General features: G+C 43.1%; 1 protein-coding gene across 2 annotated transcripts in view; it reads right to left on the bottom strand.

The window, feature by feature from the left end:
* Window positions 1-22,818, bottom strand: part of TRANK1 (tetratricopeptide repeat and ankyrin repeat containing 1) — a 60,565-nt gene extending 37,747 nt beyond the window's left edge. Inside the window, exons 1-9 of one of the 2 annotated variants that reach the window (XM_066628191.1) lie at window positions 22,724-22,818; window positions 17,625-17,759; window positions 13,019-13,145; window positions 9,892-10,051; window positions 6,149-6,267; window positions 4,986-5,069; window positions 4,250-4,388; window positions 3,203-3,334; window positions 176-346 (exon numbers count right to left, since the gene is read on the bottom strand). In XM_066628191.1, coding sequence (XP_066484288.1) covers window positions 176-346; window positions 3,203-3,334; window positions 4,250-4,388; window positions 4,986-5,069; window positions 6,149-6,267; window positions 9,892-10,051; window positions 13,019-13,145; window positions 17,625-17,758 — 1,066 coding nt within the window. In that variant the 5' untranslated portion in view covers window position 17,759; window positions 22,724-22,818. Of the gene's footprint in view, window positions 1-175; window positions 347-3,202; window positions 3,335-4,249; window positions 4,389-4,985; window positions 5,070-6,148; window positions 6,268-9,891; window positions 10,052-13,018; window positions 13,146-17,624; window positions 17,760-22,723 lie in introns of those variants that run through there. The other variant, XM_066628192.1, reaches the window with a different exon arrangement.
* Window positions 22,819-24,867: the final 2,049 nt, after the last annotated feature.

The following is a 24,867-nucleotide window of genomic DNA, read 5'->3' on the forward strand; positions in this document are numbered from 1 at the left end:
TGGCTGGACGAACTGGACATTGACATTTGATCTAGTCTAATTAATATATAAGTCCATGTATTATATGCCATACGCTAAATAAATAAATAAATAGATAAATAAATAAATAAATAAATATAAAAACAAACAAAAATGTGGTCAATTACTGAGTAGAACAGGCAGTCCCATGAAGTACCTTGTGACTCCTCTGAGTGTGGTACAGATTTGGGTATATGCTTATTGATCACATCTACAGCCCTGAATTTCTTGTTCTTTTTCAATATATCCACAGCAGACCGCAACTGTGCATCACGGATTCCTGGATCAACCCCAGCACTGAGAAGCATCATCACATCATCTATTTGATCTAAATAGATATAAGAATATGATACCGTTTTGGTTCAAACTAGAGCAACACAACAGTCTGTATTTCATGTTATTATTATTAACAGTATTTATATTTTGTGTGAACAAAAAGTTCACAGAGCGGTTTACAGAAAAAAATCAAATAACTAATGGCTCCCTGTCCCAAAAGGGCTCACAATCTCAAAAGATGCAACACCAGCAGACAGCCACTAGAAAAGACACTGCTGGGGTTCAGCAGTGTTCAGGTTCGGGAGGGAACCTGTGGGAAACAAAAACTTCTGAAAACTGCCTCACACCCAGCTATTCTGAAAATGGTCTATTGCAATCTGCAATTTTTTATTTGAGTTGTATGTTTTTTGAATTCTTTTATTTATTGTTGTAAGCCACCTTGGGTCCCTTTGGGAAGAAAGGCGGGAAATGAATGAATGAATGAATGAATGAATGAATGAATGAATGTGTGCAAACTAAACACCAAACTACATTTCTTTCTCGCCTTCCTTTGGCCAATCACAAGGCAGATAGGGGTTAACCAGAAATTCCTAAAAGTTCCAAGGCCACTAGCCTGGGTTTCTAAGCAAGCAAGCCTCAGAAATAACAGAAGGCATACCTCTCCTCCTACTTCTATAAAAGCAGTAGAGTACAAGTTATTTCAAAGGTAACAAACGTTTTGCACGTATGTTTGGAATTAAGGTTGACCCATTACAAGCACAAGCATTCAGTCACAGAAGTAATATGCAACTTTTATTTCAAGTACGCAAACATGCTGAATGCAAGATAAGATGGTGTACTGTCCTGCAGTAAGCTGTGCTGTGAGCAAAAGGCAGAGACAAGCAAAAAACCGCCTTGCTTAGCCCCTTCCTTGCCCCTGCCTTCCCGTGGACTTTCCTGCGATCACTGTGAAAATTCTTTACATGGCCACCTCCACTAAAATAGCTCTCCCTCTTTCTACATTGCAAAACTTTAAGATCCAGCCACTTTACCTGTGCCGGGTAGTATGGGACTGGCTATAAGAAGTGGGTGGCAAAACAAAAACATGAAAAGGGTGCTATCTCAGATTTACCAAAAAGTATGCATCGGAGATGCTTGACTCCGTGCTGGGTTAGTAAAATCCACAAGACTACTAAAAACAATTGTTGGAGACGTGCGTGTGACAAAGTAAACTTTGTGCAAATTTGGTGGTACGGTCACCTCTTGTTTTAAGCGCAGCTGACTTGTGTGAAACCAACAACCCGTGCTCAGTGAACAAACACAAACCAGAGAAAAAGGCTTAAAGCAGGGGTGTCAAACATAAGGCCCGTGGGTCGAATCAGGAGCCTTTTTATCTACCTCCCTCCAAATGGTGCTTCTCCTGTCTCCTTCTCCAGCAGCATAAAAAACGATTTCTGTAATGGCCATCCTGGCCAGCAGGGGGAGCCAAGAAGGAGGAAATGAAGCTCCCAGCAGCAGCCACTGCAGAAGGGAAGGTGTGGCCAGAATGCAGAGCAAGCAAAGTAGATGCTGCTTTAAGTAGCACATGTGTATTCCCTCCTTTGTGGCTTGCTGATGCTCCTATCCTCATCTCTTCCCTGGCTCTTTCTGCCAGTCATGAAACAACCTGCTTTAGCTCAGCCCTCCTCCAGCCTAAGAAATAGCAAAAAGGTAGGGGGGGGGATAGGATAGAAGGCAATAAGCGCAGGGCGGGGCGGGGGGGGAGGAAATGAAGCTCCTAGTAGCATCCAAGGCACAAAGGAAGGGGCCTGAATAAGAAATAGCAAAGGGGAGGGGGTGAAGGATTAAAAGTTAAATAAATTAAATAATAAAAAACAATTAAGTTGAAATAATTAAAATAAAAGACAGCCAAGAATTACAAACTCATTGAAGTAATTCACCATCCAAATAATTCATTCACACTGGGATTATGCACACTAAAAGAACAATAAACAGTGCCCTGTTCAAAAAGGGCTTCATTATCCTGCAATAGTTTTAAATAACACGCAGTCCAATCTAGCCTGCACTGTATCCAGTGCAGGGTTGGAGGTGGACCTCGTGCAATTCAGAGTAAGAGGATTTCTGTCCCCTCATCCCAAGTAATGCCCCAACCACCCCAATGGGGCTACTTGGATCTGCACCAGCTTAATTGCTGGCACAGATCCAAGCAGCCTAGTGTAAGGCCGGGCTGCTCGGGACAGGGATTATGATCTGGCCTAAGTGCTGGAGGCCAGTCCCACCCCCTCCTAGGCTCAACCCTCCCACAGGTCCACCTGCCCCCTTCTTCCCCCCTGCACTCCTCCCCCCCCCCGGAGGAATATCCTCCCTTGCCCTCCCTGAATCCCTGCACTGCCAGCCCGCCACTGGTCCAAACTTACCTCTGCCACGGCTTGATCTGGCGCAGAGTGGCCAATGCGTGTCCTTGCACCAGCCTCCCCAACTTCCACAGTGGCACAAACATGCTTTATGGCACATTTGCGACACCCAGAAGCCGATGGAAAGGACTTGTGCCAGCTTAAGAGCAATTTAGGATTGTACTCTAAATCTTTGTGTGTGTCCCCACTTTGGGAGAAAGGACATTATATCTGCAGCACAGTCATCAGCTAAGAATGGACCTTTGCTAGGGGATTCTGATTTGTAAAGGAACTATTCTTTGTGATAGCTTTCTGGCTTTATAACTCTTATCTTTCCAGAAGCCAGTTTCTCACCAAGGAGTGAGTTTTTTAATCTAGCAACATTTCTGTGACTTGAAGTGGGCAGGGATCTCTTATATTATTCCAATTCATTTTTCATTATTAGTTGACAGAACAGGTTACAAACAGAAAAAAACAATAGTATGCCACAGAAAAAAAACACAGTGAAGACGAACACACATTTTTGTTGAACTCACTTTTCAAAGAGTATGAGTATGTGTGAGATGCCACAATGTGGAGAACTGTAGAGCCATCCTCATTTTGCTGGTTGATAAGATCCTTCAGCTCAGGTTTATGATCGAGCAACCATCTGAAAAGGTGGTTTCCCTCTAAATTATTTAAAAAGGCAGAGGTATATATGCCATTAATTAAAAAACAAATTATGTCCTAGGCTGGGTGAGTGTTAATTGTAATGTAGTTTACATCACATCGACGCACATTGCAACCATCATGGTGAAATGGTTGAAGCTTAGTGGGACGCAGTTACTATCTCGAATCTAACCTATCACAGAGCTATTTAAAAGTGAAAAAAACATCAAACAGCAATGTATTTTGCCCTGAACCCCATGGAGGAACAGCGGTAGATCAAATGTGGAAAAAATACATTTTTTAACTTAGCTTTACAAAAAGGCCTTGTAGGGCAGCAGCACCCAAACGTCTGGCAACTGTGCTACAAGTCAAGACCAGAATATGGCTGTGTGGCACTCCACAATGCCTACTCAAACTTGCCATAATTTGAAATTAGTTCTATCCACTAGTCTTTCTAATTAATTTAGAAATGCAGCCTTTCTAATTAATTTAGCTGACAGCAGTGTCTGAAGTTAGACTATGAGCCCTTCAGCTCTTCCAGAATAGAGAATGTTTTGCTTGATCTTTAGCCAAAAGGCCAAGAAGCGACAAAATGCCACAAACCTGCCTGTGCCACGTGCAGCACCTCAGGCTGCAGGTCACCCACTCATGCTAAAGGGCAGGGGTGCCCAAACCCCAGCCTAAGGGCCACTCCCAGCCCCTGACACAGTGTCACACTGTGTCACAGTGTGTCAGAGAGATGATGTGGCCCTCCTGCCAAAATGTTTGGACACCCCTGCTATAGGTCATGAACAGGTCAACTTCACCACACTAATCTTACATGATTGTTTTGCCTTGGGTGCTTCACAAATAGCATTCACTGTAAAATTAATCTCCACATTACAGGTAATGTCATTCAGATTGTCCATTTTTAGAAAACTTTTTTTGGCACTTACTTGCTTTGATACAGAGTTTGATGACAGCATGAAGGGGATAGGCTCCAACACTCCTTATATTTGCCCCAATGGAGATCAGCCATTGCACCAGTTTGGGTACCCTTTCCATTCTTTCATAATGGCCAAAAAAAACATATTTCTGGTTGAAAACAAACAAGAGATACAGAATTGGTGTGTTTATCTCTCTCTCTCTCTCTCTCTCTCTCTCACACACACACACACACACACACAGAGGAAACTGCCTTATATCATGTCAAATCACTGATCCATCTAACTTCACACTAGATGTACCTCACCAGTTTTTCATGTTTGGTAGTGCCTCTACAGGTTTTCAGACAAGGGACTTTTTCCCAGCCCTACCTGGATATATCAGGATTTAACCCAAAAACTTCTGCATGCAAGACATGTGTTCTACCCTTGAGCCACAGCCCTTTCTCCTACCACACAATTTTATAAACCAAGGATATAATCCAGATATACTATTGGCAGTTCTCTCACCAAACTCCACAACTTTTTTCTTTCAATTCAGGGAAATATGAAGTGTTTGCTTCAGGGAGTGGCTAATAGAAGAATTCTTAAAATAGCCTTGCATACTGTATACTGGCCCCTCTAGATTGAGCAAAACTTCTTGTAAAAGAGAGATACCGGCTATCTGAGATCTATTTATGTATTGTATTTTCCAAATGCTACTCACCCAGCTTAAGTTAAGGATTTCTATCAGAAGGTTTGAACTCACCTCAAACAGATCTTTCAAAGATAAATTGGTGACTCGCAGACTCCTGGGCAATCTATCTTTCTCAGTAGCTAACAATAGACAAGACTGAAAAAAAAATTCAGCATATGCAGATTTAAAAAGTTCAACTTCATACTCATTAAAGACAATCATTCTCTTGCAGATCGTTTTGCTACACAATGCTTGCAAAACTTAGTCCATGTTCTTAAAGATAATGATACACTAGTGACACTGGGATGATGAGGGGAGAGAAGAACTCATTTCCATAACATTTTGTTAACTTGGAAATCAAGCTAATTTCAGTAAGAAGTGCTGCTATTCATTTGAAAACTATAAGGCCTTAATCCTGCCTGTGAACATTCCCACCCTACCTTCCTATATCAGTGAGATGAAATGATTAAAAACTGTCTTCTCTGAGAGTACTAACCATTGATTGGGTGAGGGAGGCAGGTTCAACCCAGATCCCCCAACCCAGATCAACAACATCATGGCGCATCCAACTTTTCAGCATTGACGAAACTGCAATGCAGCCCCAAAGTCACAGAACAAACATTAATCATTTAACTGTTCTCCTGCCACAGGATGCAGTGAACCCGCTGTTGGCACAGCTGTATCAATGCTGAAAAGTTGGAAAGGACTGGACCCAAAGACATACAAGAGCGAAGCAGCCCCACAGTTGCACTGCCACCACACCACATATGGACAGATGCACGATGACCACATCCCTTTACCAGCAATGGCAGGTGATCCATGCAGACTTCCTTTGCTACATCAGTCTGTAAGACTGTAATTACTGAAGGATTCACAAAATAAACTGCAAACTATTATACTCTCTAGGTTATAAAGACTGCACATTCTACGCAAACACCCACACAGAGACTCATGAGTCTGTCTCTGTTAGCATCCTTGTGAACAAAAAAAAAAATCTGAATGATAACCAAAAGATATGTGCTAATTAAGAGAGCACACCTACAGTTCATATTAGTTCCCCACACTCCCTCTGATAATCAGAGTTTCATAATAACAGGATTTTGAACTTTTAAGCAAAGAGTCCAGAACTGGTGACAATTTTTTCTGATTATTTTCTTTATTTTTCTTTATTCTACTGTGAGCAAGGATGAGCTGGGATGCCAAGGTCTCAATACATTAAAATGTAAGAAGCCTACCTGCCACAGGCCTTTCTTGGCCAGCTTTTCAACGACCTGCTGCCAAATTGCTGGGCTGAAATTCCCACTCACAACATTCTTACAGATGATCAAAAATTGTGGCGTGATAACCCTTTCATCTTTGGAGGGGGGAAAAAAAGAAATGGTTTAAGAAGTGAACACGTTGGTGTTTTGCATTGTTATCTAAATGTTATTAATGTCTGCTCTGCCAACTCAATGATTCCCTCATTTGACAGCAGTGAAACAAAGAAGGTGAAATCCCAAATGTGTAATGTATTCACTTAAAGTTTAGACTTCTTTTCCAAGAGATCAAAGTGGCTCACAAAAGAATTGAGACTAAAAATCATCGCCACATAATGAATGCAACATCTATAAGCTAAAACATCAAAACCAAGAATAGATGACTACAGAGAAGGAAAGGTCTTGCCAAATAAAAACCTATTTAACTTCATAAAAACAGCAAGCGTTGAGAGCTGTACTGCTCTCTAAGAATGGAGTTCCACAACTTTGGGGCCACTACCAAAAGGGTCCTGTTGCCTGTGCCTGCCCACTGCATTTCTGTCAGTAGTTGGGCCACAGGGCTTCCGATGCAGATCTATAATGGGATAATATAGTCCAGTAAAAGCTAGTTTTTAGAATCAAAGGGTTGAAACTACAAGAAAGTAGATTTAGGATAGATAAGAGGAAGAATTTCAAAACTGTAAGAGCTGTCCAGCACTGGAGGAGTCTGCGCCGTGCAGTAGTGGGCCCTCACTCCCTGGTTTTCAAGCAGAGGCCAGGCGGCCACTTGTCAGAGATTGACTAGCTGCTGAACTGAGCAGGGGTTGGACTTGTCAGTTGCTGAACTGAGCAGGGGCGTGGACTAGAATTATCTCCAGGGTCTCTTCCAACTCTCTATGATGCTATCAAATGCTGTTTTCAGAAAACAGAATAGTAGGTTTTATTTTTGTTTAAATAATGGTCGGGGGCAGTGAAATGAGATAGAACTAGCAGGGAGACGGGGGCTTTAGAACTTTGTTCTTGTTGCAGTTCTGATCACAGTCGTACCTCTCCTTCACACTATTTTATACAGAGTTTTAACAAGCTTTCATTGATAACCGATGGATGTTCTCTTTCTACAAAAAAACAGACTGCGCAATCAGGAGTAGAACCAGAATGGAGGCAAAGTGCCAAGGTCTCTCCACCAAAGTTTTGCCTTTTTTTGTAGACCATGCAGACTGTGATTTTAAAAAGGAAAAACCACCATTCCTTACTATGCATTCTTTGTAAAGCATAGTTTCACCTCAAGGATTCTCTGAATGCTTCTCTAAATGCGACAGGCAGGCAGCAATAGGGTACATGGAGGAGGAAAACTTAGGCTTGAATAAACTGTCATTTAAACCGTTAAGAAGAAAAGCTACCATCAGTTTAAAGGTGCTTACTATTTTCCCTTATGTCCCATTAAGCAAGGGAAATTGGAAACTAAGGCCCCAGTTCTAGAGTCCTGCCTCCTGGTAGAGAGAGTAGCATTCCCAATGGGGCTGGGATGTCCCCCTTCCTCTACCATAGAACCACCCTCAGCAGCAAATTAACTCAACACAAGTTGAGACACTAGACATAAGCGTAAAGCTGTGCCAAGGACAAATTATCTCAGTACATAGCTTAGATAAAGCAAGACCCAGGTTGGAAGAAGGGGAGATGACCTGCCCGTGTGAGAAAGACTGCGTAAGTTTTTCATGTACTGTAAACTTACAGCAGGTTCTCAAAACTCTCCTAAGACTATATCAGACCTAGGAATGCAAATACCCTTTTGGATTCCACTGGTGGACAAGAAATAGCACAGGTATACCCCAGAACTGTGCCCTACACTGTGTGTCTACACTGTTGTGAACACTGTTGTGAACAGTGAACACTGTTGTGAGGATGTGGGATGCTGAAAGCTTTGTTGATCCAGTCAGGGCCTGGGGGGGGAGTTAAAGGGGGTAATTTGCACCCAGGTCCAGGGTCCAAAGGAGGGCCCAGGAGCCAAAGAAGGGGGCCCAGAAATTTCCTGGGATCTTATGTTTTCCTATCTACTCAGATTTGTTGCCTGCACAGGATGCTGGGGACACTACCAATGCCACATGGGTTGGTATACCTGGGCTCCAAAGACTTTTCCAGCTTTCTTTACCCTACCCTGTTTCGCCCCTCCCTGCCTCTGTTCTGCTTGCCTATCACCACCATCCCCATCTCTGTTTCACCCCTCCCTCTTTGTAAAGGGGCCCAAAAGAAACTTTGTACCCCCTGATAAAATTCCTCTCAGAGGCCCTGGGTCAATGTTAAAAGAAGCCATGATGTGCCACAAATGAACTGCTAAGAGAACATGCCATCAATGCCATGCATTAGATGTGTAGTCCCAGAGCATCCATCCAGCTGTGCTCCTCACAGAATTTTCATGGCACTCTAGAGACACTGTTGGCCTCAGAAAGTTGTCCTGGTTGACACTAACTGCTCACACCTCACCCAGAAGTTGTGTCAGCAACTGAAGGAACTGCACAGAGACAAGACTCCAACAACCCACACCTAGGCATGTCTACTCAGAGGTCAGTTCCACTGTGTTCAATGGGGCCTACTCCCAGGTAAGGGTGCATAGGATTGCAGTCCAATTCTTTCAAAACTGTTAAGCTAAACATCTTTCAGATCTAAACAGTCTGTATTAATAGCATGCCTACAAAGGGAAGGGACTCCATAACCATTTATTTTGTCAACTGATCTGTGGAACTTAGTGACATGAGACACAGTCATTATATAACTTTTGGTTATATTCAAGAAGAAACAAACTTAGATGGTATGTCTAAGCGGAGAGACAGAAGGGAACACTGAGCAATAAGGCTGCCCACTTAAAGTTGAGCCAGATAACAGGAATGGGTGCAGAGCATGGCTCACAAACATTTGCAAACTTAACCCAAAGCACCCTGATGTTTTTGTTTTCGTGATGGTGGAAATGTCTTTCCCAAACTATAGAGGCAAAGGAGACAACATTCTCCGTCTTCTGGTTTTGCACAGGCAGACAAGAATATTCAACGCAACTGAAAGCACGTAAAGATGCCAGCAACCTGTTGAAAAGCGGCAATCTTTCCTGCAGCCCGGGGGCCAAGAAAGCTCTTGCTTTGCCATTTGTTCACATGGACAGCAACGTTTGCTGGTGCAGGATAAGCTGCTGCCCCTGCAAAATTTCTGCCTGGATACTAATATAGTAACCATTTCAGTGTGGACTAAACAGCAATCCCCATAGAAACTGCATGGACTCTAAGAGCGCATAATGAACCAAACAAAGTGGTCCCAAGCCAAGTGAAGCCACGTGCAATAACGAGCCAAGTCAGAAATTGTTGCTAGAAGTGCTCTTTCCTACCACATGAAAAGCAGGTAGAAATGCTCTCCTCAAACAACCACACCATGCTAGTGGGGGAGGGGGCTTCCATTACCGATTACAGGGCTAAGAACACCTCATGATGCAGATACACATGAACCTGATCTCATCATCATGTGAGAAATTTGCTCACTTCTATGCAGGTACTCTTGATGGATGAGGCCAACTGTGTTTTTTCTTTCTTTTTAAAAAATGGCAGCAGACAGGTTTTATCACAAACTAGGACCACAAATCCATTTAGCAAAAGCTACAGTATAATAGTTGTTTTAGAAAACCCTTCTGCACCTACGGTTAACTCCCAAAGCTTTCCTTAGCGCAACAACCTCATGGAAATGCAATCTCCGACGTCACTTACTGTTCACAGTTGAAAAGATACCAACTAAAAAGTCAGAAATCAGTGCTGGGGATTCTGGAATTCGAGATGGATAAAGAAGCTGCAGCCCCTGTTGAAAAGTTCTAGCTGCATCTAGAGTTCTTGACAATTTAATCAGAGAGTAGCCTGCTCTGTAGTAGCCCTAAAAAGAAGGGGAGGGGGAAAGGACAGAAAGTCATTATTTCATCATATGAACAAATTGGCACATTCAAATAATTTAACAGTAATTATACAATGGCCACCTTCCAGGAAGAAATGTGGGGTACAAATAGAACAAACGGATGAATGTCTTCCTTAAAAGACGACTGAAGATTGTGCTGTAAGTAAACTTAAATGGCAGGGTGCTTAAAAATGTTAAACACTTTTGTTTAAATACTAACAGTTCATAAAATAATATGTGTATACATTAGGACATTTCAATCTCCAAAACAAAAAGACAACCTTACAAAAATGTCCACAGAGTTGCTAGTCCATTATATACAGGTGTGAGTTGCTTAATGATGGGGATACATTCCCGCACCACTGTTGTTAAGTGACACTGTCGTTAAACAATTCCACCTTTTCAAAGCCTCCAGAGCTCAGCGGAGCTGTGCTCCCTTGCCTCTGGAGGTTTTTATGAGCCCTGCAGAAGCCATGAGTGTCCACGAACAGCCTCTGCAAGGCTCAGAATGGCCAAAAAATAACAACTTTCAGTTTCCTCAGGGAAACCAGACATGACTTTCTTCATCGTATATGAAATTCTAAGGCCTCAGAATGCCATATAAGGCAAAAAAATAAAAAATCACTTCCAGTTCCCCCTAGGAAACTGGAAGTTGTGATTTTTTTGGCCTTTTCAGCCATTCTGAGCCTCACAGAGGCCACATGCAAATGCATGTGGCCTTTGCAGGGCTCAGAAAAGTCTCTGGATATGAGTGGAGCACAGCTCCCCTCAGCTGCAGAGGCTTAGGGAAGAAACAGGGATCAGAGATGGACTGTTGCATATGCAATCCATCACAGATCGGAATGTCACCAAGCAACATTCTCCTGTACCCCTGCATAGCATGTAGCTAATTTATGGCATATGAAGAGCCAGCAGGAAAAACAAAGACCACCATTCTCAGGCTGCAATAGTATCTACACTTACCTGGGAGTAAGCCCCATTGACTGTAACTTATTTTATTTATTTAAGAAATTTATATCTTGCTGTTCCCATGCCAAAGCAAATCCCCAAGGTAGCTAACAAAGCTTATAATCAAGTGCAAAGTATAGCAACAAGTAGAAACATTAAATAAGACATTTAAAAACATTAAATTTTCAAGCTACATAGTGGAACGTAACCAAAACAGAGCAAAACTAACAATTAAACTAAGTCCAGGGAGGCAGTCAAGTCACAAAAGTATTTCAGAGGCATAGAGGGCAAATATCCACTTAGCAGCCAAATGGCAGACAAAACAGGTATGCTTTGAGCCTTCGCTAAAAAGCCAGGAGAGAGATGCTGTAATGTGACTTACTTCTGAGTAGACATGCATAAGATTATGCTCTCAGGCTACAATCCTAACCACAGTTTCCTGAGAGTAGGCCCCATTGAACAAACTAGGACTTACTTCTGTTAGGATTGTGCCCTCAATCAGTTTATAGTTTCCATACTTGCTCATATGGACACAATTCTTATTCACCATAAGTTTTCACCAGATATTTTATATTATTCAAGACAGAGAATATCACATTCTACCATGAACTTTTTTCATGAAATCCCAAAAGGAATCTCACAAGCAAACTCTATTTATTCTGAAAATATACATGCAAGTATCTCTGGGACTTTCACTTAAGAAGTCAATAAATTTTTTTACACTTTTTGCCTGGCAATTAAGTATGTTAACTGATTTCACTGAAAACCATTTTGTTTAAGATAGTGTGTGTAGGAGGGAGAAGATATGAAACCTATGTTTGCTAATGAACTCAGCCTATCAAATGTCAACAATCTGAACTATTTTCTCCCCACGGCATTTGTTTTTGTAACATAATCAATAGCATCTAGGAACTTATCCTTGGAGGTTAGCTAGAGGGAAGCCTGGCTTTCATGGTTGGAAGAATATCTGAAGTTGTAAGATATTGGTCCTATGGACAGTAGGGAAAATTCAAAACAAGACACAGCATGAACACTCAAATGTCTGGAATTTTTCCAGATTCCCTGCCATTTATTTTTATAGCTCATCTTAGAACAGGGGTGCCCAAACCCTGGCCTAGGGGCCATTTGCAGCCCTCAGGGACTCCCAATCCAACCCGCAGAGATCCCCCAGTCTCCAGTGAGCCTCTGGCCCACCAGAGACTTGCTGGAGCCTCGCTGGTCTGATGCAACCGCTCTCAGCATGAGGGCCCAAAGTTCGACCTGCCGTGTGAACTGTGGGTTGAGGGCTCCCTCCACTGCTTGCTGTTTCACATTTGTGAAGCAGTGGTAGCAGCAAAGAAAAGGCCAGCCATGCTTTGCGGAAGGCCTTTTATAGGCCTTGAGCTATCATGAGACCTTCATTCATATATTATTTATTGGATTTGTAATCTACCTTTCTCCCCAAAGGGCACCCAAGGCGGCTAACAACACTTAAAAGTCATAAAATACATAAAATTATATATTCCATCTCTAATATATTCATTTATGTAAATTTATTCAAATTTTAAATGTAAATTAATTTTTCCCCAGCCCCCAACACAGTATCAGAGATATGATGTGGCCCTCCTGCCAAAAAGATTCAACACCCCTGTCTTAGAATACTGTTCCAATTGGCAATCGTGCTGTAAAAATTTATTTTCATTAAGGAAAATTTCTTTAAGTGGTCACCATATATACACCAAAACATGGAGTTGCCTATTATGATAACGCTACAAGCAAAGCTCAGTGAACAAACACAAACCCCAAGTCTCTCCTGTTGCAGAAAGATCAGTCTTGCTTCTCTCCATCAAACAGAACATTACAGGGACAATCTGTCAAATGTGTGCAAACTTGGTCTTCTTCAGATGTTCTATTTAACAACACAGCCACACAAAGCTTCAAAGTACTTGCTATTCAAAGTTCTAAATACTGATGATTTTTTTTTTAAATCCAAAAACAGGTTACAATATTTTCAGAGCATACCTTGACGTAAGTTGCATCAAACTGCAGGCTGTCTTGTGCTGACTGCCAGGCTTCTTCCCATTTATTTAGGTTGTAAAAGGCATTTGACCGATTGCACAGTAAAACTGCCATGTCTCGGCGAAACTCACTAAAAGAAGAAGATTTTAATGTAGTTGCTTTTAGAGAAAAAGCTTTAATATGGTAAACACCACTAACGAAACCAAGTACATAAATAATAACTCTTTCCCTTCCACTACACAGGGGGGGAAAAAACAGGAGTATAAGAAAAGGAATTTTTAATTTTACATTCCTTTTCCACAATTCCAATAGCTTTCCACTGTTTAAAAAATGGCTGAATAGTCTGGAAACTCTTAAGGGAGGTTTCTAGTACTACTTTCAACTATTAGTTTATTTAAGATATGCAATATAAAGAGATAGCCAGAAAGCACTTGAAGACATGACATACATTACCTTTCACTTGAGAGAATACAGTTGCAATTCTATGCATACTTTTCTGGGAGAAAGCCCCATGGAACACAGCGGGACTTACTTCAGAGTAACCACTGAATTATTAGGGTCTAATCCTATCCAACTTTCCAGCACCAATGCAGCTGCAATGCAGCCTAGAAGTAAGGGGGCAAATGCTGCCTTACCTTAAGAAGGTCTCTGTGACTGCTATTCCACTAACAGTGGTTCTCAAACTTTTTAGCACTGAGACCCACTTTTTAGAATGACAATCTGTCAGGACCCACAGGAAGTGAGGTAATGGCTGGAAGTGACATCATCAAGCAGGAAAACACCCCTCATAAGTAAGGAAGGTAAATTAAAAGTTTACAATAAGTTTAAAAAAAATTTAAAATGAAGAACCCTCCCAGCCCTCCCAAGCAGTTTCGGACCTGTTAAAAAAATTCCCCCCAAATCCCAAAGGTTACAATCCTATCTACACTTACCTGGGAGTAAGCCCCATTTACTACCATTTTTAAAAGCATATACTTTGAAGCCTGTTCAAGGTACAGAACTGTAACATTTCCCAAAATGCAGTTGCATGTCATAATAGCAACAAGTCTAAATTGTTAAAAATAAAATACACATTGATATGAATGGGAACCCACCTGAAATTGGCTCATGACCCACACAGTGGGTTCTAACCCACTGTTTGAGAAACACCGCACTACAGGATGCAGTGCATGCCCCATTGGGACTGCTGCATCAGTGATGGAAAGTTGGATAGGATTGGGACCAAAAATTGGATAGGATTTGTTTCAGAAATTATGGGACAACTGTATTTGCCATGGGCACATGGATATTTCCCACAGCCAACACACTGGGTAAGGCATCTGTTGTAAGCACTTTTGATAACAGTAAAGGTAAATGATGTGAAACCCAATTGGGCCATAACTACCTGATGCATGTACATGGGTGTTCAGAGAGCTGTTATTTATGTATTTTCTGTGGGAAACAACAACATAAAACTGCTCTCTTGCAGTGGGTCCAAAATACTTATTTACACTAACTGACGTTTCAGGACTGTGTTTTCTTTTCTCATAGGACCCCTATAGGATTCTATGCCTGCTACTTTATTCCATAGCTGCTATGCAAAGCAGTAAGTGCTGAATGCGTTTCAACAGCTGTAATACCACTCCAAAAAAACTTACTAGTACTCCGTGAAAATACTAGCAGTTCAGCCTTCCTCAAGTGTAAATGGGAGAAAATACATATACATCAATCCACCCTGAAGACATAACAGAGATTATGTCTAGAGTACATTTATTTTGCATTAGACATGTGGGAGTCATGCCTCTGATATCAATTGTTTGAGTTCATGTGGTGGTCATTGCTAAGTCCTTCAGCAAGGGAAGGTAAATTTTCTGTTTGACAGGGCTTAAAACCTTACTCAGGGCACAAAGAGGACTGGGGAGAGGACACTGGATAGAGGGCCAGTTTGTACAATACTGTATAAAACCATCTCATTAATAACATGTATGTGCCGTGATCACCTTTGCCCTTCTCCTTACACCAGGGTGAGAATGCTTAATCATGCGGGAGGGGGTAATTATTATTATACGGGGTTCCCATATCCCGTATCCGCAGATTCACTTATCTGCAGATCAGATCTGGCCCCCCCAGTGTGCACACCCCTAAAGGGGTGCCTTTGAGCTCAGGAGAAGCCGAGGACATATGACCCCAGCCTCTGACCAATGAGGCATTAAAAATGCACTTCTGGTATCTCTGTGAAACTGTAAGTTGCATATTTTTAGCTTTAGAGCTCAGTCTAAGTTCGGCAGAGGCTGGGGATGGATGTCCTCAGCCTCTACTGAGCTCAAAGGCTGCTCTGGAGATTGCCTCCAGGAGGGAGGTGGCCTCCTGGGACCACGGGGATGGGCATTTACCTATATCCATAGTTTCAGCTATCCACGGGGGGGTTCCAGAGCAGAACCCCTGCAGATAAGGGGACACACCTATACAGTATTTCTATATTGCCTTTCTCACTGACTCTCACAATGAATGAGAGGCTTACAGACCCAAGGCAGTTCACATAGGCAGGCTATCACCAAACCCCATTTTTACAAAAGGAGTTTTTACAATTAATCACTTCCAGACGTTTTCCTTCCTGTGTGGTCATCATTCTTTTGCCAGATATGCCCTCCAAGCTTCAGCAGGAGCAGCCACGAATCAGCCAGGTGATATTTGTTCTTGGCAGCTGACCTCCACCGACCTCGTGGCAGCTTATCCCAGTTGACTCCTTGTCCTCTCACTGCCCAGTGATCAACTCCTCATGGCTCTGTTCTCTGACAACAGCATAGCAACTATAAAGGTCTCCCATCCAAATCACAGCCAGAGTTACTCCCACTTAGCTTCTTTGGGCAAGACACAGCTTTAATCTTCAGATCACACCTCCTGCTCTCCTGGTTGGGATGGTATCCAAACCATCCCTCTACATGTACCACAAGTACTACTTCAAAAGGAATGGCTGATTTTTAACCCCCTCAAGCAATTCTGCTACCTCAGCAAGGCGCAAGGAGACAGGATGTGCATGACTGCAGCACATTCATGTCTTTACTTGTACAGGGCTTCAAGTATCAACTGAACTGGTCCATAGAAACACTAAGGGAAATATGTCCACAGGCAAGGAAGTTACGGAGTAAGGAATGGACTGAGGAAAAGGAACTCTAAAGAAGGGCAGACCAAGAGGACCAAGGCTTGAGAAAGGGGCTTAATAAGAGAGGGGGTTCTGAAAAACATCACAGTGTTTATGAGAAGGGTCTGTATACTACATGGTCAACAGACAATGACATGGTCAACAGGTGGTTAAAATAAGTGTACTAAAGTAGGAAATGGGATAAAAACCAGGAATGTGAGGAAAGGGAAGCACAGAGTTGAGAAAAGAAGGAGTCAAGCGGAAATTAAGATGGGGTAAAAATTGCACACAAGGTCTAGACAGAAACAGGGGGTGTTCTCTATTGACAGGAGGGGAGGGAAGAACCAATGAGACAATGTGTTTTGACTGACAGGGAGATTCTTCCAAACAGAGCTTCTATTGCCACTGTAGCAAAGTGACATGGCAACTAAGGGCCAAGTGGTGGGGGGGTCTGAATTCTCCATATTGATTTGAACTAACCAGCAAATTCCTTGACAACATGCTCATAGCTAAGGCCTTGGTCAAGTGAAGAAACAAAGACAAAGCAGAAACATCACATATGGAGTGTTACATCCTCATCATATGCCCCAAATGCTTTAAGTCTAGGCAGGAGGTCTGGTCTAGAGGGTAGAGCAGCTGTTAAACCAAAAGATAACATCTGAAGGTTGCCAGTTTGAAATCACAGGAACCTTCCATGAACAGTGACACCTTGAGAAACGACTGATAAGCTGAGCTGAGCTATTCCAGTTGCCCTTGAGAGAGAAGGAGTTGTTAGTCAGTGTTTGGATTAAAGTCAAAGGAGTAATCCAATGACCAAGAAAGGCGGTATACAAATACCAGTGGTTGTGGTTGTTATGTCAATAAACACTCCAATGTACCTTGGGGAGGATTTTGAGAACAGCAGGCATATATGTCATATGGCAGGTTCCAAGGGGCAACCACCCAAATAGAACTCCAGCCTGTGTTTCAAACTGCCCAGACCCCAATGAATCCAAATCCATTACTTTTATGAAAGAGGGAGGAGATAAACTTCACTCTTGGAGATGAGAGAGTGGTTCAAGGAGACAACAGGCTTCAACGACTTTTGTTGCGTGCAGAACTTCTAAGCTTAAATATCTAACTTATAAAACCTAGATATGTTACAAAATTGCTCCTTTGATATGCAACTTCCTTCTTTAAAATGAAGAGTTCACCAAGGATGCAGTTCCATGTATCTTCTGGTGCATGTCTTAGCTGGAACAGAGTCTACTCTAAACACCAAACCCCATTTTCACACTACTTCTGTAAACCTTGCTACAACTACGGGCAGAAAAAAATCACACTGCCATCCAATTGCTTGGCAACTGCTACCATCACACAAATAAAGAAGTCACTGGAATCCAACCACAGTTACCTTAGTAGAAAAAAGATTGAGAGGTTACCAATTCTCTAAATTGCAAAAACCTGTAGCAATTAGAGGTTCACAGTTCTCTAAAACAAAAAGCTTACCTTCCCATTTGGCATAAATAAACCAATGCACCTATTGCTTCATCATATTTTCTGATGGCCAGAGAATAGCTTCCATTTTTGAAGTCTTGATTTCCCTGTGCTTTCATAAATTCTGCATAACTGAAAGGATCCATTCTGATTTGAGAGAGAGAGAGAGAGAGAGAGAGAGAGAGAGAGAAATACTGAGTTACAAGTTCAACAGCTACCTCTGCCCCAAATCACATTTCCTGCTAATTCACAAGAAATTATACTATAACAGCAGCAAAAGCCATTTAAGGACTAACGGAATCACTGGATCATCTTGGATATAATCTGGGCTGACTCAGAAAAAGCAATTAGGTAATGAACTGGACCAACAATTTAACAGTCCAATCCTAAGCATGCCTACTCAGAATGACCATTATACTAAATGGGGCTTACTCGCAGTAAGTGTGGATAGGATTGCAGCCTAAGGCAACAATAGTCCTATACACACTTTCCTGAGAGTAAGTCTCACTGAATACAATGGGGTTTATTTCTGAGTAGACATGCAAAGGATTGTGCTGAAACTAAGGGCACAATCCTAACCAGGTCTACTCAGAAGTAAGTCCTATTTGTTCAATGGGGCTTACTCTCAGTAAAGTGTGGTTAGGACTGCAGCCTAAGTCAAGCAACTGCTTCTGTGTACACCATATACAGTATACATTTGCATTATAGCATAATAAATTTGGCACTATCCACATTTTCTTGAGATGCCCTATATATTCTGAAGAGATGAAGTCATGTGATAGATTTACCAAGTGCCCTTTCTAGACATCTTAATCAGCTTTGTTATCCTTATGTCTGAGTCAAAGTCTATACAACAATATGTACTCAGCCATATTGCTCAACTGTTTCAGAGGTTTCACAAATATTAACATATCAAGCAACATATTTAATTAAAAAACAAAACAGCCCACACTCCCCAGAAGGCAGCCATATGGTCAAGGGCTAGAATGAGTTGCCTATCTTTTTTTATTCACATTTCAAAATATTATTGAACAAGGAAACACTTATATTGCTCTTCCATTCAACACAAAGTCTAGAAAGAGAATCTGCTATCAATTTATTTTGGATTATATTAAAATTAAACTTATGAGATACATTGTTTTCCATTGGATGCTTCAAGTAAAATGAGATACATTTCAAAGCTCTGATCCTGCAAGCAACTTCTCATTCACTCCCATTAAGTCATATGAGTTCAGTTTGGACAATATTTAATAGTCTAACCAAGCCCACACAAAGATGTGGCCCCTCATGATTTGGTTCCTCTCCTTGCTTCACTGAAAGGCTTTCCTATTTGTGCGGGAAAGCGTTTGTCCCAAATATAGCCCCCCTACATAAGCTGCTAATTTGACTTTTAAAGGGTTCACATTTTAAAATGCCATCAAATGAGCCCAGATCCCAATGACAGATCTAAATGTTCATGTGTTTCTTTAACTGGCTGACCAAACAGGTTGCTTTGCCTGGATTCTGTACAAGCCAACTAGGAGCACAACATCCAGTACTGTTTACACCCTGTCCTCTAAAGAAACAAAACAGCAGCAGAACTCCAGGCAATGCAAATTTTGCGCAAAGGAGATCAGAATTGTGTACTTCATGGAAATGTACATTTGCAAGGCCAAGATCAAAAGAACAGCACCACTAGTATGATACACTAAGGAAATCTTCAGTTTGTGTTGCTCAATCCATTGTCCTCCATGCCATGTGGCAAACTACTTTGGAGAGAGTAGTTTATCACAAAAAGGTTATGATAAAGCACAGGGGACCTGTTTTAAATAGAGAGGGTGGGGGGATCAAAAACTCCACAGTTTTTCTTGGGCACATCTAAAGTAGCTCTTTGGCTCTATCCTATATAATTCCACATCTTATATCATTTTTTCTACTTCGGTTAGTTTTCTGTCTTGCCCTATAAATATGCAGTGCGCACAAACTATAGAAAATCCTGTTCAACCCCATTTCTGTCTTCAGAGTTCTTCACTACACATTTTCCACACATTTCAAAAACAGCAAAGATTCCCAGTATGATGAATTCTGTACTCACTAACACAATGTTTTCACAAAGAATCTGGGCTACCATGGAGCACATTAGTGTTTAGAAACACGGAATAACCAAGGTACAAGTAATCCCCCTTCAAGATAATATGAGAAAAGGAGGCAGCAATGGGATTGTGAGAACATTAACTCACTAACATTTTTTAAGGCAGTTCCTCCTCCACTATCTGATATAAGCCACTGCTAAAGATGGGCTATCAAGCCTGTGAAGATGAGTCCCACTCACGGACGCAATCTTCATTTTCTTGCAATTAGAGATTTTTTTAAATATAGTTTTACATGTCAACTGTGAAAAATGCATATAAAGGAAATTGGAGCATAAGGAAACAGTACAATTCATGTCATGTGACACTTGAATTCAAAGCAGAAGATTGTGAACTCAAATTTACTGCTGAGAAGGTCAGTGTGACAGAAGGTCTCTGGACACGGTGATCAGGCTCCAAACTGAAGCAAACAAAACAACAGCAAAGCTTCTTTTTTTTTAAGAGCGCCCTTGCTTTAGATAAGAACAGTTTGCTCCTACACAATAAGTAGGAACAAAACTGTACAATTTTGGCCTCCATGCCAGGATCTAGATAATATTCAACCCATAGGGAAACTAGTGGATGGTTACCAAGGCTGTCTGGTTTCACTTACTATTTTCCAGCACTGAGCATTTTTGATTCCTTATTTATTTGCAACAAGCTCAGATGATCCAGTTTGCAATCATACAAAAAGACTGAACAAATCATACAAAAAGGCTGGTTGATACCGTATTTGCTAATAAAATCATTAAAAGCTCAGCAAAGTTGGTGCAAGACAGAGTCAACTCTTTGGGAAATATTTTAAGAGGGATACTGTTTCAAGTATGGTTTCATACTGAGGCTACATAAAGACAATGCAATTAACAAATTCAGTTTCACTCTACTAGAAAAAAGTAACATTTCCAATTTTAATCAGAAACACTTAAAAAGAGGCCATCCAAAAGCCTTACACAGGAGCTTCTGAAACTTTTGCTGGAAAAAATATACTTCCCATTTTTTAAGAGTTTTTCAAAAGTTTCAGCAAATGACAGTGAGTGCAAGGAAGGCAAATTTACAGCACAATCCTATGCATATTTAATCAGAAGTCCAATTGTGTTCAATCCTACTCCATAGGATTGCAGCCCTGAATATCGCCAAAGGGACTTTATTATTTCTAGACTGGTTAAATGTTTCACAATGTCGAGAAGTCCTGAAGGGGATATCTATCTTTGTTTCAACTTTCACAGGAAGGGAGTAGAGTTGCCAACTAATCAGGGGAGAAAAATGGCCTGCTTTTGTGCCTTAAAACAGCCTGGTAAGAGAAATCAATTAAGCTTGGAATGGCACAAGTGTGACAATTTTTATCTGAAGAGCCTGCATCTCACAACCCAATCCTATCCAATTTTCCAGTGCCAGTGCAGCTGTGCTTATGGGGGAAGCACTGCTTCCTGTGTTGGGGGTGCAGTCACAGAGGACTCCTTAAGGTTTGGAAACATTTGTTCCCTTATTGTTCCCGGGGCTGCACTGCAGTTGCACTGGTGCTGGAAAGTTGGATAGGATTGAACTTCCAAGCAGCTATTAATGGCACAAGAGCAGGGTATAGTTTAAAAAGTTGACAACCCTAGGAGGGATGAAGACAAGAAAGGGGACAGCATAGGTGTGTCCCATGTTTGAAGATCTTAGGAAGAAGGGATCAGGGAAGCAAAAGAAGTGGAAGAAATGAAGAACAGAGGGAGCTGTGACTTGTCACAGTTTCCTCAGTGATTAGTCTGACAATGAACAAAACAGTGACACAGTTTCCTGGGATCTTTGCCCTCAGAGTTCTGGTAAAATACCCACTGAAGCCAGATGCTATTTTCAAGGGTATATTGTCACCCACTTAGGTGACAAAAACAGGCTCTAGTCACAAAAGCATACACCATGATACGTTTATTGGTTTTTAATACGCCACAGGACTTTGTTGCTTTCAAGACATCCCGCCTCATACTACAAAAAGTACTTCAGCGGTTTTTCCACATTTCATTTCTTAATAGACTTTCAGTGTTGCCCAAATGGACAACCAGAGGCCTCATACTTGCCAAAGCAAGAGTTGTGCTCAGTCCCACCAAGTGAGCCAGCCAGCACAGATACAGGGCTAATTTCTGAAGGAAAAGTCCATCATGGGTTACAAGCCATGACAGGTATGTGCAACCTCCTGATTTTAGACATAGGTTATGCCAAATGCAAGGGAGGGCACCAAGATGCAGGTCTCCTGTTGTCTTGTGAGCTCCCTGAGGCATCTGGTGGGCCACTGTGAGATACAGGAAGCTGGACTAGATCAGTGGGGCTCTTATGTTTTTAACAATGCAATCCCGACTGAACCAATTTCTTCCACGTTTGCAAGTGTGGGGGGTTCAACAGAGCTCTCCTCTTTCTCCAACACATAACTATGCTGCATTTATATTTATGCAATTCTCTACAAATGTAACCCCACTGAGTCCAATGGGGCATACTCCTAGGTAAGTGTGCACAAGCCAGCAAGCTCAGGAAAGACTAGTTGTCCTGTGTCCCCTGACATGGTTCTATGCATCTTTGCTCCAAAGTCAGCATCTCAGAGTCCAGTGGGGAAAGTCTAGTGGAAGTCCAAACCTACTGTGCATAGGATCACAGTCTCCCAGCACAATCCAGCCCACTTTCCTGGGAGTAAGCCCCACTGATTCTAATGGGACTTACTTCTGAGTAGACATGCATAGGATTGGGCTGTTCCTCAGTAGTGAGACCCAACTGGGGCGGGGTCTCCTGGTTAGTATGCTATGGCTTGCAACCCCTACAAGCAAGGGTTTGGAAGCAAGTCCCAGGGGTCTTCTCCAGCAGTGGCTCTCTAGTAAGTGCTGCAGGGTTGAAGCCCGAAGGCGGTGGGAAGGAGCAGACCCTCCCCAGCCCTGGACGATGCAAGCAAACAAGTCCTTGCATTGCATGCACGCCCACCCCAGAATTGCTTCCTACCCGCAGCCCCCAGCTTTGATCAGCTATCGGGGCGCCTACCTGGCCCTCTGCCGCTGGAGCCGCTTCTCGCGCTCTGCCGCTGGCAGCACCCAGCGAAGGCGGGCAGCGCTGCTCAGCTGCTATAAGTAAACACAGCCCCGCACCAGCCCGACTGCACGCGGGCTGCTGCACCTGGGCAGGCAGGCGCGCCAGCTCCCCTCCGAGCCCGCCCCGCCCCGTGACGTCATTTCGGGGAAACGAGCAGCTCCGTTCCAAAGCGAGGATTCCCCCCCACCGGGCGCGCGCTGGCGGCGCCTCCTGCCTGTAGCCGCTGGCACCCGGGCAGGCAGAGCCCTCCCTGCGAAAGCGAAACCGAGCGCAGCTTTCGTTTCCGGCCTGCCTCTGTGCAGCTCGTGACCGCTGCAGGCCAGGCGGCCCCTCCCTGCTCTCGCCCCATCTGATGAGCTGAGCAGCAGGGCCCCCAAGAGGCATTCTATGGGGGGGGGAAACAAGTTTCTTTGGGGCCCCTTCCCAAAGAGGGAGGCAGTGAAGCACAGTGGGGCGGCAGCACTTCTGCAGCAGCTGTAGCCCCACAGCTGTGTCCCTGAGCACTCATCCACTCCTTCATGGTCAGCAGATCCACAAACCAAAGAGCTCCTGCAGCAGGCCAGATGTGAACAGATGTGACACTGTTTCTATGCATTCCTCAGCCTGGCGTATGTGGCTTCTGGCAATAGTCGGTGCCATGTGCATCCCATGCGGGTAGCGGTGGTGTAGCTGGAGGGGCCGGAGCACTCAGCCTGGCAGGGAGGCGGGCGAGCGGCCTCTCCCTTCGGAGCCATTGGAGGGGGGCAAAACGGAGCCATATGGTGGCTCCGAAGGGAGGGGCCGCTCGACCACCTCCCTGCCAGGCTGAGTGCTCTGCCTGCCCTCCAGTTACGCCACTGGCAGGCAGTGGGTCTGGGTGAGATTGGAAAATGTAAGAGCCCAGGAACTTTCTGAGCCTCCTCCTTTGGCTCCTGGGTCCCCTTTCTGACCCTGGGCCCAGGTACAAATTACCCCCTTTACCCCCCTCTGCTAGACCCTGCTGAGCAGCCAAGGCTTCCCAGGCTCTAGCTTGCAAGTCCCCATTTTCTGTGCAATCCCAAAGTGCAGTCTGAATGAGGGTTTGGGTTTTAAAGGGGACAGTCCCCCCACCCCCAAGCTACTAAAAAAAAAAAAAAGATTCACACACACACACACCCCAAGCTGCAAGGTGTCTGATCTCTGGATGCAATTCCTATCCATACTTTCCTGGGAGTAAGTCTCATTGAACACAATGGAACTTCACTCTGAGCAGACATGCATAGGATCGGGCTGCCAACCAGCTATAGCATAAGTCCATTGAGGGCCCCATCCTATCCAACTTTCCACCTGTGGTGTAGCCAGCAGTCCCATGGTAAGGGAACACAAGTTCCAATACCTTGAGGAGTCCCAAGTGACTGCCCCTCCACTGCAACATGCAGCACACAACCCGCTGACACAAGTACATCAGCACTGGAAATTTGGATAGGATTGGGCCCACAGGCACCTTCAAGCAGAATGCCCTCCAGACCTTTTCATGTGGGAAGCAAACATAAAAATACAGGAAACTGAGATTCAAATGCATCTGCATCTCAAAATGCCCAATGGACCATGCTTAAGGCCGCTGCGAGATCATCTCTTACAAACTAGCATGCTGATGCCACAAATTTATTTGTGGACAAGAGGCTTATCTTGCAGGTTCTTTCATTCTTCACCCTGGAAACACAAATGCAAAAGGAATTTGGAACACAACTGCACCTCCGCAGGCAGGAGCACAAGCAGACCAAGGTCATATATGTTCTTGCATACTGATGTCCAGTCCTTGACAGACCAAGATCATATATGTCCTTGCATACTGATGTCCAGTCCAATGGTTTGCATGCAATAATAACAATAAATACATTTATAAGATAGTGTGTGTGCGCTCTCTCTCTCTCTCTCTCTCTCTCTCACACACACACACACACAGACACACACAGACACACACACACAGAAAAAGCAAATCCAATATGGGCCTGAAATTTCTGTAGCTCTGAAATTGACTTTATTCAGTCCAAGACAAATGGACTGACCAAACTCCCCAGTGTCTCTGCTTCTCGTGAGATCAGGCATCCACCTGAACCTCAAAGGAAAACAATTGC

Source organism: Tiliqua scincoides, chromosome 5 (assembly GCF_035046505.1).
Source record: "Tiliqua scincoides isolate rTilSci1 chromosome 5, rTilSci1.hap2, whole genome shotgun sequence".
Lineage (NCBI taxonomy): Eukaryota > Metazoa > Chordata > Lepidosauria > Squamata > Scincidae > Tiliqua > Tiliqua scincoides.